The sequence below is a fragment of the Oncorhynchus keta genome, chromosome 26 (assembly GCF_023373465.1).
Source record: "Oncorhynchus keta strain PuntledgeMale-10-30-2019 chromosome 26, Oket_V2, whole genome shotgun sequence".
Classification (NCBI taxonomy): Eukaryota; Metazoa; Chordata; class Actinopteri; order Salmoniformes; family Salmonidae; genus Oncorhynchus; species Oncorhynchus keta.
The window spans coordinates 13025709-13042953 of NC_068446.1; the positions used below are offsets into that span (position 1 = coordinate 13025709).

General features: G+C 41.1%; 1 protein-coding gene across 3 annotated transcripts in view; it reads left to right on the forward strand.

The window, feature by feature from the left end:
- Positions 1 to 17245, forward strand: part of LOC118358974 (thyroid hormone receptor alpha-like) — a 96533-nt gene that overhangs the window by 78722 nt on the left and 566 nt on the right. For 2 of the 3 annotated variants that reach the window (XM_035737050.2, XM_035737051.2), the window contains 7 exons: positions 525 to 780; positions 11945 to 12006; positions 13064 to 13185; positions 13664 to 13811; positions 13962 to 14167; positions 15833 to 15979; positions 16670 to 16928. In XM_035737050.2, coding sequence (XP_035592943.1) covers positions 725 to 780; positions 11945 to 12006; positions 13064 to 13185; positions 13664 to 13811; positions 13962 to 14167; positions 15833 to 15979; positions 16670 to 16928 — 1000 coding nt within the window. In that variant the 5' untranslated portion in view covers positions 525 to 724. Of the gene's footprint in view, positions 1 to 524; positions 781 to 9930; positions 10118 to 11944; positions 12007 to 13063; positions 13186 to 13663; positions 13812 to 13961; positions 14168 to 15832; positions 15980 to 16669; positions 16929 to 17245 lie in introns of all 3 variants that reach the window. The other variant, XM_052480279.1, reaches the window with a different exon arrangement.

Sequence of the window (17245 nt, forward strand, 5' to 3'; positions counted from 1 at the left end):
TTGCACGTTCCCTCAACTTGAGACCTCTGTGGCATTGTGTTGTGTGACAAAACTGCACATTTTAGTCACCTTTTTTTATATATATAGCACACCAGTCAGGTGGATAGATTATCATGGCAAGTGAGAAATGTTCACTAACAGGGATGTAAACAAATTTGTGCACAAAATATGAGAGAAATAAGCTTTTTGTGAGTATGGAAAAATTCTGGGATCTTTTATTTCAGCTCATGAAACTTGGGCCCAATTAGAGGGGACAACAACAACAAAAGTGTCATGAATTATGTATTGCTCTCCAAACATTTAAATGCCATAATACTTTCAAATGAATGATTTCAGTAAAAATCGATCAACAGCTATTAATATACCTTTTAGATATTACAGGTATTATAAATTTATAAAGGTTACCAGTGGTCTCATAATGCATTTATATCTTACTATGTATATCTTATGTATCTGTTCGTCTCTGCTAATCTTCAACATGGTTCAAACCTTTTCTAATTTCTCTGTTTGTCTCCTTTTCTCAGCACATCACGTGTTAAACCCTAGAACTGGGGGTGGGCTTGCCCCACGATGTTCCACACAACCATCTCCGGGGAACGGGTCACTGCTGCCATCCATCTATGGCCGTCGTTTGACGGGGAAAATTGCGAATGCTGAGCAGGCTAGTGAGGTTGGGGCCCGCCCTCAGTCTCCGCTCTTTGGCTACTGGATGGAATTGAGGTGAATGGAGCCCATTTCCAACGTTGAGGACCCCAACTCATCAGAGGGAGATGTGAAACGGTCAGTCCAAGTTCCTCCCAGTTCCCTGGTGTGTACGAGGGGGATTTCTGTGTGTGGGTTTGTAACAACAACGTCCGTAACATTTCAGATACACAATACAGCACTTAGTTCATCCCAAAGGATTTTTTAACGCTGCCTCTGAGGATTGCATAACGGTGTGTCATATGTAGAGAGGAAGAGAGAGAAGTTATATAATGCAATTTAATGTATAAATCTGGAGATCCAGATTTATACATCCAGTTACACACACACACACACACACACACACACACACACACACACACACACACACACACACACACACACACACACACACACACACACATATAGGCTTGGACGCTCACACACACTCCATAGATCTACAGTAAACACAATGTAGAAATGAGTGGAGGAATGTAGAGGGAGTTGTAGAGAAGCACTGCCTCCTGCCCAACACGTGACCTCACATTCGTAGCGCCTTCCTTCTCATTAAATGTGCAGACGCTGAATTTTTCCAGCAAATTCGAGTCACATTTTTAAATGAGCACAGACCGCGGTAGAGAAATACAAACATTAGATTTAAGATCTGTGTGTGTCGAATGTACTGTATTTTATATGTTAATTAAAGGATGGATTATGGATTATTTTGCCTATACTACAGAGGATGTGGTGGAGGTGTATGGTGTGTGAGTGTTTGTGTTTATGTGTGCATGCGTTTGTGTGTGTGTGTGTGTGTGTGTGTGTGTGTGTGTGTGTGTGTGTGTGTGTGTGTGTGTGTGTCCACAGTGCAGGGATTAACATAACAGAGTGTAGGATTAGGAGTAAGGGGTGGTCAGATGGAACGGCAGGAAAGCGGAGGACAACTCTGGACACATCCATATGTGACGCCAGCAGGGGATTGTCTCTGGTGTGTCGCTATTTATGTTTCGATATGTGTGTGTGTCGCTCTGTGGGTGTGTGCATTTGTGTGCATGTGTGTATGTCACTGTGTGTGTGTGCGCGCGGAGTATGTCTGTGCACATGCATGTGTCCTTGTGTGAGCTGCCTCATGCATCCCCCCTTCCTGAAGAGCTACTGACCTGATTAAGTTTAAAAACCCGCTAATTATTATAATCGTATGCACTAGATTAGGGTTGGAACGAAAATCTGCAGGACGGTAGCTCTCCAGGAACATGGTTGAAGAGCCCTGCTTTAGATAATTGTTAAGAATATTCGATAAAACATTATCTAGATAAGTGAAGAAAAAATTATTACATTTCTCAGTACTCTACTTGCCTTCCTTGACTGATATTACGTGTCCTGTAAAATGGGGTCAGTGTTTAACTTGATGCACACGACGCGTGTACATATACAGCATGTCCCCAGAGATGTCTGCCGATAAGATTTAACAACATTTCTCTGTATTTATGTTGTTCCCCAACCTGATCTCAGAGCGTTTCTACTTATTCAGTACTTAAATCTGACATACTCCAATTAGTATAATATGTGGTATGTATTAATTTGTGGATGTCCATCACCCATTTCGTATGATATGTTACGAATTACAATTCGTATTGTACTGTACATTATGTTACGAATTTGCAAAACGTACAATATGTTACAAATTTGAAAAACATGTTGTATATTACGAATTCTAGCTTGGTGGCTAACTTTAGCTAGGCTAGGGGTTAGGGTTGTGTTTAGGCTAACCCTTAGGTTAAAGGGTTAAGGTTAGGGGGAGAGTTAGCTAACATGCTACTTAGTTTCAAAGTAGCTAAGACAGCATCTTAAGTTGTCTGATGAGATTCAAACTTGCAACCTTTGGGTTGCTAGACGTTCGCGTTACCAACCACCCTACTTTAGTTTTGGCCTTCAGTAACCATCTGTCTTATGTAACAATGCCAAGTGTAACATATCATACCAAATGGGGTACACGGATTTACTTACAGAATAATATGAAATGCTCTGAGACCAGGTCATGTTCCCATCAGACTCAAACACTATGTCCTCTCCTGCAACAACAAGCCTGTATATTATTCACAAGCTTTTTCCTGCATGGGTGACATCCTAGCACTGTGTGTGTGCGCGTGCATGTGTACACGTGTGCGCAGTTATTGACTAATGTTTGGCCTAATGGGCTGGTCAGTGACTGAGAGAATATGTTAGTTTACTAGGTGGTTAACATAGTTTTACTTTATTACAAAGCACAGTACTTCTAATCACGGCCAGATAGTGACATCAGCTTCTAGTCATATCAGTGATGCCAGCGTATGACATCACAGCCTTTATTACTGAAAGCTATGCAGTCCAAGAACCCAGCCAAGTTAATAGGCAGATACACACACCTGACTTCTGAGTGAACAGGAACAGGACCAGATACATAAGACCTCCTAAGGTAAAGAGGATCTGTGAAAAGAAACCAGCCAGCAGGCCATTAATCCAATCTCAATTTAATGAAAGGTGCTTGGCCAGTCAGTCGGTGGTCAGGACTTGTCAAACATCAACTTCTTCAGAGTAGGGTCCTTTTTTCTGAATTTCCGCCTGACTGACGTGCCCAAAGTAAACTGCCTGTTACTCAGGCCCAGAAGCCAGGGCATGCATATAATTGGTACCATTGGATAGAAAACACTTTGATATTTGTCGAAATGTTAAAATAATGTATGAGACTATAACACAATTGATATGGTAGGAGAAAATCCAAAGAATAACCAACCTGAAATTGTGTTTTTTTGAGATCCCATGCTCTTACAATGGAAAGCTATGGGGCATATGCAATTCCAGCTCCCAGATTGCATTTCCCATGGCTTCCACGAGAAATCAACCAGCCTTTGTTCAAGGTTTCAGGCTTGTTTCTTCCCAAACGAGGAAGAATTGAGTTTTAGTACAGGGAGTCAGTTGGAAATCAGTCTGTGCGAGCGTGACGAGCACCTGCTAATTTTGCTTTCCTATTGAACATTCTTCTTTCCATATTAAATATGATAGTTTAATTACATTTTAGGGTACCTGAGGATTAAATGGAAATGTATTTTGACTTGTTTTAACAAAGTTTAGCGGTAGCTTTTTGGATTCCATTCTCTGCATGTTGAACAAGTGGATTACTCAAATCGATGGCGCCAACTAAACTGACTTTTTGGGATATAAAAGAAGGGTTTTATCTAACAAAACGACCATGCATGTTGTAACCTTCGGATTGCAGGTTTGCAACCTGGTAACCTGGTAACCTTTGGATTGCAAATCAGAGGTAGATTTTCAAAAAGTAAGAGAATATTTAATCACTCTTTGTGATTTTATGAAGCCTGTGCTGGTTGAAAAATATTTTGATGTGGGGTGCAGTCCTCAAACATCGCATGGCATGCTTTCTCTGTAAAGTCTATTGTAAATCGGACAATGCAGTTAGATTAACAAGAATTTAAGCTTGAACCGATATAAGATACTTGTATGTACCTAAATGTTTAATATCCATAATTTTTATGATTATTTATTTGAATTGCGTGCCCTCCAATTTCACCGGAAGTTGTGAAAAGGTGTCCCAATACAAAGGTATCTAAGCAACTGTAATACCTTTAACATGATATCCTGTTCCCTGATGTGGTTTATATATACACAACATGACCAAAAGTATGTGAACACCTGCTCTCTGAACATCTCACTCCAAAATCATGGGCATTAATATGGAGTTGGTCCCCCATTTGCTGCTATAACAGCCTCCACTCTACTGGGAAGGCTTTCCGCTAGATGTTGGAACATTGCTGCAGAGAGTTGCTTCCATTCAGCCACAAGAGCATTAGTGAGGTCGGGCACTGATGTTGGGCGATTAGGCCTGGTTCGCAGTCGACATTCCAATTCATCCCAAAGGTATTCAATGGGGTTGAGGTCAGGGCTTTGTGCAGGCCAGTCAAGTCTTTCCACACTGATCTCGACAAACCATTTCAGTATGGACCTCTCTTTGTGCATTGTCATGCTGAAACAGGAAAGGGCCTTCCCCAAACTGTTGCCACAAAATTGGAAGCACAGAATCGTCTAGAATGTCAATGAATGCTGTAGCATTAATATTTCCCTTCACTGGAACTAAGGAACCTAGCCCGAACCATGAAAAACAGCCCCAGACCATTATTCCGCCTCCACCAAACTTTACAGTTGGCACTATGCATTTTGGCAGGTAGGGTTCTCCTGGCCAAACCCAGATTCGTCCAGATGGTGAATCGTAAATCATCACTTCAGAGAACGTGTTTCCAATGGTAGCGAGCTTTACACCACTCCAACTGAAGCTTGTCAATGCGCATGGTGATCTTAGGCTTCATGAAACACATTTCATGAAGCTCCTGACAAAAAGTTATTGTGCTGACGATTTTTACGTGCTTCACCACTCTGTGACCTTGTGTGGCTCACCACTTCGTGGCTGAGCCGTTGTTGCTCCTAGACGTTTCCACTTCACAATAATGGCACTAACAGGGCAGACATTTGATGAACTGACTTGTTGGAAAGCAACTATGCCAAGTTGAAATTCACTGAGCTCTTCAGTAAGGCCATTCTACTACCAATGTTTGTCTATGTAGCAATGGGTGTAGCTGAAATAGCCAAATCCACTAATTTGAACGGGTGTCCACATACCTTTGTATGTACAGTCCATTCGGAAAGTATTCAGACGCTTTAACATTTTCCACATTTTGTTACGTTACAGCCTTACTATAAAATGTATTAAATACAAAATGTTGCTCATCAATCTACACACAATACCTCATAATGGCAATATGAAAACAGGTTTTTAGACATGTTTGCAAATTATTAAAAATCAAAAACAGAAATACCTTATTAATAAGGTATTCAGACCCTTTGTTGTGAGACTCTAAAATTGAGCTTTGGTGCATCCTGTTTCCATTGATCACCCTTGATGTTTCTACTACTTGATTTCTACTACAATGGTCACTCTGACAGAGCTTCAGAGTTCCTCTGTGTAGATTGGAGATTCCAAAAGGACAACCAGTAAAATCCACATGACAGCCCCCTTGGAGTTTGCTAAAAGGCATCTAAATGATTCTTATACAATGAGAAACAAGATTATCTGGTCTGATGAAATCAAGCTCTTTGGGCTGATTGCCTAGCGTCACGTCTGGAGGAAACCTGGCACCATCCCAACGGTGAAGCATGGTGGTGGCAGCATCATGCTATGGGAATGTTTTTCAACAGCAGGGACTGGGAGACTAGTCAGGATCAAGGGAAAGATGAACCGTGCAAAGTACAGAGATATCCTTGATGAAAACCTGCTACAGAGTGCTCAGGACCTCAGACCGGGGCGAAGGTTCACCCTAAGCACACAGCCAAAACAACGCAGTAGTGGCTTCGGGACAAGTCAATGTCCTTGAGTAGCCTAGCCAGAGCCCGGACCCAATCTCTCTTCTCTGGAGAGATCTGAAAATAGCTGTGCAGCAACACTCCATATCCAACCGCAAAGAGCTTGAGAGGATCTGCAGACAAGAATGGGAGAAACTTCACAAATACAGACATGACAAGCTTGTAGCGTCATACCCAAGGTTTTACTCGCTGCCAAAGGTGCTTCAACAAAGTACAGAGTAAAGGGTCTGAATACTTATGTAAATAAGATATTTCAGTTTTTTATTCTTAATAAATCGGCATCATTTCTTAAAAACAGTTTTTGCTCTGTCAATGTGGGTATTGTGTGTAGATTGATGGAAAAAAAAACAATATAATCCATTTTAGAAAATGGCTGTAATGTAACAAAATGTTGAAAAAGTCAAGGTGTCTGAATACTTTACGAATACACTGTATAGTGTGTACTGTATATACAGTGCCTAAAAGTATTCACACCCAATGTACTTTTTCCACATTTTGTTATACTACAGCCTGAATAAAAAAATACACCATGATGGAAAATTGGACTTAGGTTTTTCAAAATGTTTACAAATGAATAAAATATCAAAAGCTGAAATGTCAGGTGTTCAACCCCTTTGTTATGGCAAGCCTAAATAAGTACAGGAGTGAAAGTGTTAATGTGCTTAATAAATCACATAATAAGTTGCATAAACTCACTCTGTGTGCAGTAATAGTGTTTAACATGATTTTTGAATGACTACTTCATCTCTGTAACCCACACATACAATTGTCTGTAAGGTCTCTGTTGAGCAGTGAATTTCAAGCACAGATTCAACCACAAATACCTATTGGTAGATTTTTTTTAAAGAAGAAAAAAAAGTTAACTCAGACGTTGAATATTCCCTTGAGCATGGTAATATTAATTCCACTTTGCTTGGTGTATCACTACAACCAGTCACAACAAAGATACAGGCATCCTTTCTAACTCAGTGTAATGAAATTCGTCTTCCTCTGACGAGGAGTATGACAGATCGGACCAATGTGCAGCGTGGTACGTGTTCGTCATTTTTAATGAAAAGACACTGAACACGAAAATACAAAATAACAAAGTGAAAGACAGAAACGAAAACGAAACAGTTTGGTGAAGACACGGAAAACAATCACCCACAAATCAAGTTGGGAAAACAGGCTACCTAAGTATGGTTCTCAATCAGACAACGAACAACACCTGCCTCTGATTGAGAACCATACCAGGCCAAACACATAAATACTACATAGAAAAAAGAACATAGCCTACCCACCACAACTCACGCCCTGATAACACAAAGACATAATAAAGGAACTAAGGTCAGGACGTGACACTCAGTTGCTGGTGAGAAAGGAAACCACTCAGGGATTTCACCGTGAGGCCAATGGTCAATTTAAAACAGTTAGACTTTAATGTCTGTAATAGGAGAAAACTGAAGATGGATCAATAACATTGTAGTTACTCAATAATACTAACCTAATTGACAGTGAAAACAAGGAAACCTGTACAAAATGAAAATATTCCAAAACATGCATCCTGTTTGCAACAAGGCACTAAAGTAAATGCTCCAAAAAATGTGGCAAAGCTATTAACTTTTTCATACATCATGTTATGGGTATGCTTGTAATCTTTAAGCACCTGAGATGTTTTCAGGATAAAAAAGAAAGTGAATGAAGCTAAGGCAAAATCCTACAGGCAAAATCCTAGAGAAAAAGCTGGTTCAGTCTGCTTTCCACCAGACACTAGGAGAAGAACTTACTTTTCAGCAGGACACCAACCTAAAACCCAAGGCCAATTCTACACTGGAGTTGATTGCCAAGAAGACAGTGAATGTTCCTGAGTGACCGTGTTACAGTTTTGACTTAAATCTACTTGAAAATCTATGGCAAGACCTGAAAATGGTTGTCTAGCAATGATCAACCACCAATTTGAAAGAGCTTGAAGACTTTTGAAAATAATAAATCGGCAAATGTTGCACAATCCAGGTGTAGAAACCTCTTAGACTTACCCAGAAAGACTCACAGCTGTAATCGCTGCCAAATGTGCTTTTACAAAGTATTGACTCAGGGGTGTGAATACTTACGTAAATTAGATATTTATGTATTTCGTTTTCATTACATTTGCAAACATTTCTAAAAACATGTTTTCACTTTGCAAAGCTGTCATCAAATAAAGGGTGTCTACTTTGAGGAATCTAAAATATAACATATTTTGATTTGTTTAACACTTTTTTGGTTACTACATGATTCCATAGGTGTTATTTCATAGTTTTGAAGTATTTACTATTATTCTACAATGTAGAAAATAGTAAAAATAAAGAAAAACCCTTGAATTAGTAGGTGTGTCCAAACTTTTGACTGGTACTGTATATACACACTGAACAAAAATATAAATGCAACATGTAAAGTGTTGGTCCCAAAAATTCCCAAAATGTTCCATACGCAACATAAATCTTATTTCTCTCAAATTTTGTGCACAAATTTGTTTAGATCCCTGTTGGTGAGAATTTTTCTTTTGACAAAAGAATCCATCCACCTGACAGGTGTGGCATATCAAGAAGCTGATTAAACAGCACGATCATTACACAGGTGCACCTTGTGCTGGGGACAAAAAAAGGCCACTCTAAAATGTGCAGTTTTGTCATACAATGACAAAGTGTTGAGGGATCATGCAATTAGCATGCTGACTGTATGAATGTCTACCAGAGCTGTTGCCAGATCATTTTATGTTAATTTCTCTACCATAAGCCACCTCCAACGTCAACTAGCTCTATGCAAAGGAGACGTGTCGCGCTGCATGAGGTAAATGGTCACACCAGATACTGACTGGTTTATTTCAATTGACTGATTTCCTTATATGAACTGTAATTCAGTAAAATCTTAAATTGTCACATATTACATTTATATTTTTGTTCAGTGTATATATAAAAAACTGCTTGTGGTTCAGTTTGTGTTTTCTCTAAATTCAACACTGGCAGTGAATTTCAAAACACTGAGAACTAAGAGCAATTGATAAAACACCTATTTATATTATTGATCAATCAAACACATTTACCTATTTTATTTTCCTTTGTAACACCTTTCAAATACTATCATTGGAATACTTACCAGGTGTTACATAAAAATGTCACAACATGGTAAGCTGTGGGTCCCATTGTATTCTACAATCTCCATGATTACATAAGCAAAGCCTCTGTGATTTGGGATTAAAGATCAAGTAATTCTGAGGGGGAGGACTGAGGGATTTTGAGAAGGGAGGGATGGAACAGAGAGAGACAGAGGTTTCTTCTAAAGCTCTATCACATGAGGTGATAGTTATCACTAGGGATGCATGATATATATGAGCATATCGGAATCGGACGATATTAGCTAAAATGCAAACATCGGCATTGGCCCGATGTCTAGTTTAACACCGATGTGCAAAACCGATGTCAAAGCTGACGTGCATACCTAATATAACGTAGGTAGATGACGTAATGACGCCAAAATATAGGATTTCCTACTGAGGAAAGCCGTATTGCATGCTCAAGAATGTGCTGGTTCTCATACCGCTGCTGCCATTTCAATGGCATTTGAGAACATGTTTGAAACTTGGAAACATGAACACTCCTAGCACTCCTAGCACTATTCAAACAACTGACTCGAGAAATAAGCTCTAACTGCGTCTGCAGCAGACGTGATAACCTGTCATGGCATTGAAACGCCTGCTCAACAAAAATTCCAACACAGGTTGTCGAGTTAACTTATAAGAGTACTCTACTAGAGGTTGTGAACTAGCGATTCGGTAGCATTCTCTCAGAGCCTCTACTGTGTCGCCCCCATGCTCGATGCTAGGTACAAGGACCGCTACTTTGATGCAGACAAACAGGGTTTACGTGAAATGTTAGCCAGCTGGACAAGATGGAAACGGACACAGTGCGCACCGAGGAAAAGAGGCCACGGACAGACAGAGCTGAAACTTCACTGCTTGACATGAATGATGAAATCCTGGTTGAGACTAAACAATGAAACAGCACAGCAAGTAAGTGAAAGAAATAGGTTTTGATTATGTTCTACTGGTAATGGGGGCATGTGTAAATGCCAGCAAAATAACTTTTTTTTGTGTGTGTGTGTTTTAAACTATTTCATTGTACTAGAGTGCTTAAGGCCGCTAAAATTTTAAATATCGTTTATGGGTATCAGCCAAACGTTTCATAAAGGTGCATCCCTAGTTATCACCAATTGTCTGTCATCAGGGGGAAGGGGTCAACAGATGAAAGCATGAGCGAGAGGGAAGGATGGCGAGAGAGATGGAAAGAGGGAGAGAGGTTGGGAGAGTGAAAGCAACATACTCCTTTCCAGAAAAGGAGAGGGAAAGCGAGTGGGAGGGAGTGTGAGAGAGAGAGTAGTGAGAGCTGAAGCACCCAGCCAACATCACAGAATCCTAGATACTGTACCGAGAGGATCGCTCTGGCAGGATATACTATTCAGATCTCTCAGGGGGATATACAGACTGCAGCCATGCATATTCTGCAACCCTACTGCATCAACAGGTGTGTGTGTGTGCATGTGAGCATATGACAGCCAATGCCAAGTTTCACATTTGAAAAGGAGGGTAAAACATTTTGGGAATAACATATCTCTGATGGAGAAGGGGAGAGAGGGAACCGGGAGAGATTGAATGGAGAAATGGGTAGAGAAGGGACAGGTAGAGAGAGGACGGAGAGGGGTACAGAGGAGGAGAGAAGACTGAGAATCACTGAACTCACATTGAAGGCAATGTGCTAAGCCAATCATAACACTTCAACTGTAACTTGATGTTACCAGTCATTTAGATGAAGCACAATTTAGGTATACTTGATGGAGGTTGATCTATAAAACTGTCATACATGGTTGAATGATGGTGTCAAGGGAACTAGTTTCCTTGTGACGCCTGTACATGTGTGTGTACGTGAGTGTGTGTGCACGAGCATGGTTAAGTGAATGTCCTTGCACCTCCCCCTCCACATAACCACATAACCCTTGAGGCTGAGTGAATGAAAGAATCAAAAACTAATGGTGGTGTTAGGGAGTGACTGTGTATAATATTGACCATGTCAGAGAGGTTATGCATAAAGAAAGACACCGGGACCTGTCCAGGACAGAGAAAGAACTCTGTCCTTATGAAACTAGCCTGATCTGCCATAGCTTCCCTTCAGGCAAGTGAAGTGAAAGGAAGCATGAGTGCAGTGGTCAGCCTGCTTGACCAGGCTAAAGAAAACAGTTCCTCCTAAGGGGAGCAGCAGCAGACGTCAATGACTTTGATGGTAAAATAAAACTGAAATACCCAAATAGATGTGTTGTAACATTGGGTATCAACTGATGTTAATGTGTGTGTTAGGAAACCTCAATTTTTGAAGCAGAAACTACATTTGTCTTATGAATTTTGTGATTCATAATAATGATCATAGCTCCCCCCTCTGCTTCTAATGTTACTCACTCACTCACTCGTGTCTTTTCAGGCAGTAGTCCAGATCTATGCCTGGTGTATGTTTTGTTAGGTCACTAAGATGGTCATGTCATGTGGATTACGTATAGGAACCAGGTTACTGTGAGCCTAGTAACTGAATGACATTGGGGGATTTTCAGAAGAATATGTTGTTTGGGGGATGGAAGGTAGTTTGTCCTGTCAATGAAATGGTAATCAGCTTGTGAAGAGATATGTATGGCTGTCCTGCTTTGTAGTTGTCTTGTTTTGATTGTGTTTTGGGGTGTGGTGGGATTTATGGTTGCAGGGCGGTTGGTGATTGGGTGGTGGCTTGTATTTTGGAATGTTATTTTTTAAGGTGCTTGTATGTTTGAATTAAAAAGTTAAAATCCCCCCTCCCAGCTGGCCCAATGGACCAAAAAGGAAGAGAAAGAACAGCACATGTGCATTGAAGAGCATGTCTGGTAAGTTCATGTACAAGCCATTGGCCACTATTCCTCAGTTAATGACAAGTCAATGCTCATTTACACATTTTTGCATCATTTAGCTATTCCAAGCCCTTACTCTCTAGCCACTCAGCCACATGCTTTGGATATATTTCTATAAAGTATTTTTATGAGGGGCATGTTTTAAACACACAGCATTCCTAGCTGGTCAGTGAAATCATTTTAAAAATATGTATTTTCTCTACTTAAACCATATGATGTATTACAGTATGTGGAGAATCTGCCAAATAATTGCTTTCAGTGTTTTAGACTCAGACGCGGGTACGCGTTTCAGGAGATGAATTGGAGAGAGAAACCAGTTATTTTACGTAGATTGTTCGAAAAGAAGGGATTCCAAGTTAGAAATATCAAGAAAAATTATGTTTCAGCTAGCTGTGTGGTCTTAGCACCGCCACACAGTAAATGTGTTTCTCTACTCTACCGGGGCGGCAGGGTAGCCTAGTGGTTAGAGCGTAACCGCAAGGTTGTAAGTTCAAACCCCCGAGCTGACAAGGTACAAATCTGTTTTTCTGCCCCTGAACAGGCAGTTAACCCACTGTTCCTAGGCAGTCATTGAAAATAAGAATTTGTTCTTAACTGATTTGCATGGTTAAATAAAGATAAAAAAATAAAATAAAAATACTCTCAAGACTTTAGGTGGTGAGTGACTTTAGGATTTCCCCTGGAGTGCTATTAGGTCAGGGTGTGCCCACACAAGACACACACTTCTCCTGTACATGTGCTTTTGTTGCTCCCGTGCTAACACTTCTCTCTTCTCCTTCCCTTCTTCCTCTCCTCCTCTGCTCCCTCCCACTCCTCTTCCTCATGTTCTTCCTCTTCTTCCTTTCTCTTCCACTTTGTCTTTCCTCTGCTTTTGCTGCCTCTCCTCCTCCTCTTCCTCCTGTACTCCCTCTTCTTCCTCCTGTACTCCCTCTTCTTCCTCCTGTACTCCCTCTTCTTCCTCCTTTACTCCCTCTTCCTCCTCTTTCTTTCTCCTCTACTTCCTCTCTCCTCCTCCTCTCCATCTCTCCCTCAGCACTGAGCCTTTCTGTCCCAGGATACATCCCCAGCTACTTGGAGAAGGATGAGCCATGTGTGGTATGTGGAGACAAGGCCACCGGCTACCATTACCGCTGCATCACATGTGAGGGCTGCAAGGTGAGAGACATGGCCCATGACTGGCCTGTATAGGACTTCAAGGACTGGTTGGGTAACATTTTATATGACCTAGGCATTCCACGGTAACTACTAGGGAATAACCTGATTTTACTTTGTATATGCATTAAAGGAGGAAGTGTTATTTCTCAAACTGTGTATATTAATAATTTTATTTAACTGTCGACAATTATCGCAAAATTATTGACATTAGTGACATTTAAAAAATATATACAGTTGCATCCAAATACCGTATATTGTCACCCTTGCACTTTTCTTAAAGAATTATTCGATAAATAAGTTGAAATTGAAAAATAAACTTTGGTCTCCACACCTTATGTGATTTTCAACATTGCAGAACCAATTGTATTTTTTATAAACTTAGCCCCTAAGCTAATGAACTACCAATGTGGTTGATATAACGTCATTATGTTGATATCGTACTTTGAAATAACTAAGTTGATGCAAGCAATGTCCACAGGGTTTCTTCAGGCGAACTATCCAGAAGAACCTTCACCCGGCTTACTCCTGTAAGTACGATGGCTGCTGCATCATCGACAAGATCACAAGGAACCAGTGCCAACTGTGTCGCTTCAGGAAGTGCATCGCAGTTGGCATGGCTATGGACCGTGAGTGTCACACTCCATGAGTGTGGGACCATAAGTGTCAACCATATATTTCATAATATATCACACCTACCTTCTCACTGCTTTACATTTCCATTAATTCTACATTTAATACTGAAATACAGTAAGTTCACAAAACAACTGTGTCCTTAGTGGTGCTGGACGACTCTAAGCGGGTAGCCAAGCGTCGTCTGATTGAGGAGAACCGGGAGAAGAGGAAGAAGGGCGAGATCGTGAAGACTCTACAGACACGTCCGGAGCCCGACAGCTCGGAGTGGGAGCTGATCCGCCATGTGACAGAGGCCCACCACCACACCAACGCGCAGGGCTCTCACTGGAAACAGAAACGCAAGTTCCTGGTGAGATGCTAGGCTAATGCTATGCTAATCTAAAGCTATAGGCTAGGCTAAAATAGGATAGGCTAGGCTAAATAAGATAGGCCAGGGCTAAGCGAGACTAAGTTAAGCTAATCAACATCAGGTAGATTTGTGGGTGTATTGGTTTACTCAGTAAATTAAAAATCTTCTTAAAATAATGGTCCATTCACCAATTCGTGAATGGATGTTTGACTCACTGACTGAATTGCACAAGTCACATCTCCTTACTCATTGTTTTATGTCAGATAGTTGTTTTATGTCATCTGCAATGATTGGTTGAGGACTGCTTGTCACATAGGAACGCCACCTCCTGTGGGGAGACATTGCTCTGTACTAACAGTAGGAATGTCATTCAGAAAAGCTATTACTGAATCTGCCCTGTTGCCTTAGCAACCAAATTCTACGTAGCCCCCTCTGAGAGGAAAGTACTTCCCCCATACACACGTGTCTCCGTAGCGATGGTTGCCTTGGCGCTGAGGTCCAAACAGTTGTTGCATGGCAACCAGGCCAAGGAGACATAGCATGCAGAGGCTATGTTAAAATGGTTTTATTGTTCAAAGTAAAGTCGACGTGGATCTGCTCCGAATGGATTGATCCAGTGCATATCTGAGGTGTTGATAACAACAGCCTCGAAAACAAAGCATAACAGAAGGAGCACTGGTACAATCTCACTCACTCACTCAGTACATCACCTCACTCACTCAGTACATCACCTCACTCACTCAGTACATCACCTCACTCACTCACTCACTCACTCACTCACTCACTCACTCACTCACTCACTCAGTACATCACCTCGCTCACTCACTCACTCACTCACTCACTCACTCACTCACTCACTCACTCACTCACTCACTCACTCACTCAGTACATCGTTTCACTCACTCACTCAGTACATCAACTCACGCACACACATGCGCACACACACAAAACAGGCTGCACTGTGAAACCACACATGCGGAGATCATCCGTTCACCTGCACACCTGTTAATTAGAATGCATTCCAGGTGACTACTTAATGAATCTGGTTGAGAGAATGCCAAGAGTGTTCAAAGCTGGCAAGGCAAGGGGTGACTACTTTGAAGAATCTCAAATATAAAATATTTTTTAATTTGTTTAAAATATATTGGGTTACTACATAATTCCATATGTGTTGTTTTCATAGTTTTGATGTATTCACTTTTAATTCTACAATGTAGAAAATAGTAAAAAATAAATATGAGTAGGTGTGTCCAAACTTTTGACTGGTACTGTATATTTGAAAATAAAGGTAGTGGAATATTAGTGGTAGTGGAATATTGAAATGTATTTGGAAATACACTTGGAATGTACTCAAATACACACACAAGTTTAATTTCAAGTACACATTTTTAAATACTCCATGCATTTGAACTCCGGTCTGTTAAGTCCTAGGGGTTTTTGAAATAATGTATTTGGAAACAACTATTTACAAATAATTAAAACATATTTCAAATAGAAGTAGTTTATTTCTGCCACATTATTTGAAAATACTCAAATGCAATGAAAATAAGTATATAAATACAAAATACTTAAATGAGCATAAATTTGAACCCAGGTCTGGTGACAACCGACATATCTGTGTTTGCCCAGTGGGACTTTTCATTAGACACCATCTTGTGCCCCCAGCCTGAGGACATAGGTCAGTCCGCCGGGGCTCCCACCCCAGACGGAGACAAGGTAGACCTGGAGGCCTTCAGCGAGTTCACCAAGATCATCACCCCCGCCATCACACGCGTCGTCGACTTTGCCAAAAAACTAACCATGTTCTCAGAGGTGGGTTTAAAGCGCTTTGTGTAGTGTGTGCCTGTGTGTTTTTGTGTAAGTTCCTGTGTGTCCTGTGTCCTCATTTGGCCCTGTGTGTCTCTAATGGGGCTCATAAACACAGACTTGACTGTGATTACCTCCTCCTTCAGCAGAACTGTTTGTTATGGTGTGTCTGTCTGTTCATTCCTACGTGCGTGCGTTATTACACTTGTTAAATTGTATATTCACCACTGCCTCCTCTATATGACTCATACTGCTCTATAATGAGGACATAATGCTGCTGTTTCTCACACACACACATTACTCACCTTCATCCACAGTCCCCGACAAACAGTTCCGAAAGGTTGTGATTCACCAGTTATGTAGTCTGTAGCTGGACTATCATTATAAATAACTGTCTCACTGGCCAGCAGAGGAATAATGTCGCTAACTGCTGTGATTATGGTAGCTGCTAGAATTACTGGATATTTAGTAACATCATCTCTGTTACTATGTTCCCAGGCTGTGTGTATAATGTACATATGCCCTATAGTTACCTTGTGAGACCTGCAGTGTGTGTGTGTGTGTGTCTTGACCTTAAGTGCTTTCTACTTCAGCTGACTATAGGTTTCCTAACAGGCCCCTCTCTGCCATGGGATGACCTGATTGTGTTTATGTTGTGTACACTCTAACAGTCTCCCTCTCCTCTCCTCCCTCCAGCTGCCTTGTGAAGACCAGATCATCCTATTGAAAGGTTGCTGTATGGAGATCATGTCGCTTCGTGCCGCCGTGCGCTACGACCCAGAGAGCGAGACGCTTACCCTGAGCGGCGAGATGGCGGTGAAGAGGGAGCAGCTGAAGAATGGCGGGCTGGGCGTGGTGTCGGACGCCATCTTTGATTTGGGCAAGAGTCTGGCGCAGTTTAACCTGGACGACTCGGAGGTGGCCCTGCTGCAGGCTGTGCTCCTCATGAGCTCAGGTGAGTAGCCAGGAGGCTGTGAAAGGTTATAACAACTCTATGAACATACATAATAGCTATGAAAAGACATAAGTGCTTTGAACAGACATATAAGCTCTATGAACAGATAAAACAGGCAATCAATGGAAGGACGTCAGAGGATCATAACCACTTCATGAACAGACATAACCACTTTAAGAACAGACATAACCACTTTATGACCAAAGAACAACTGTATTGAACACACTGAAGGTCTCCCTATGTTTGTAACATTTTATGAACAAGCTTCAATATCTCTACCATTTCTCTATTATTATTATTGGTCTTTAAAGGTATGT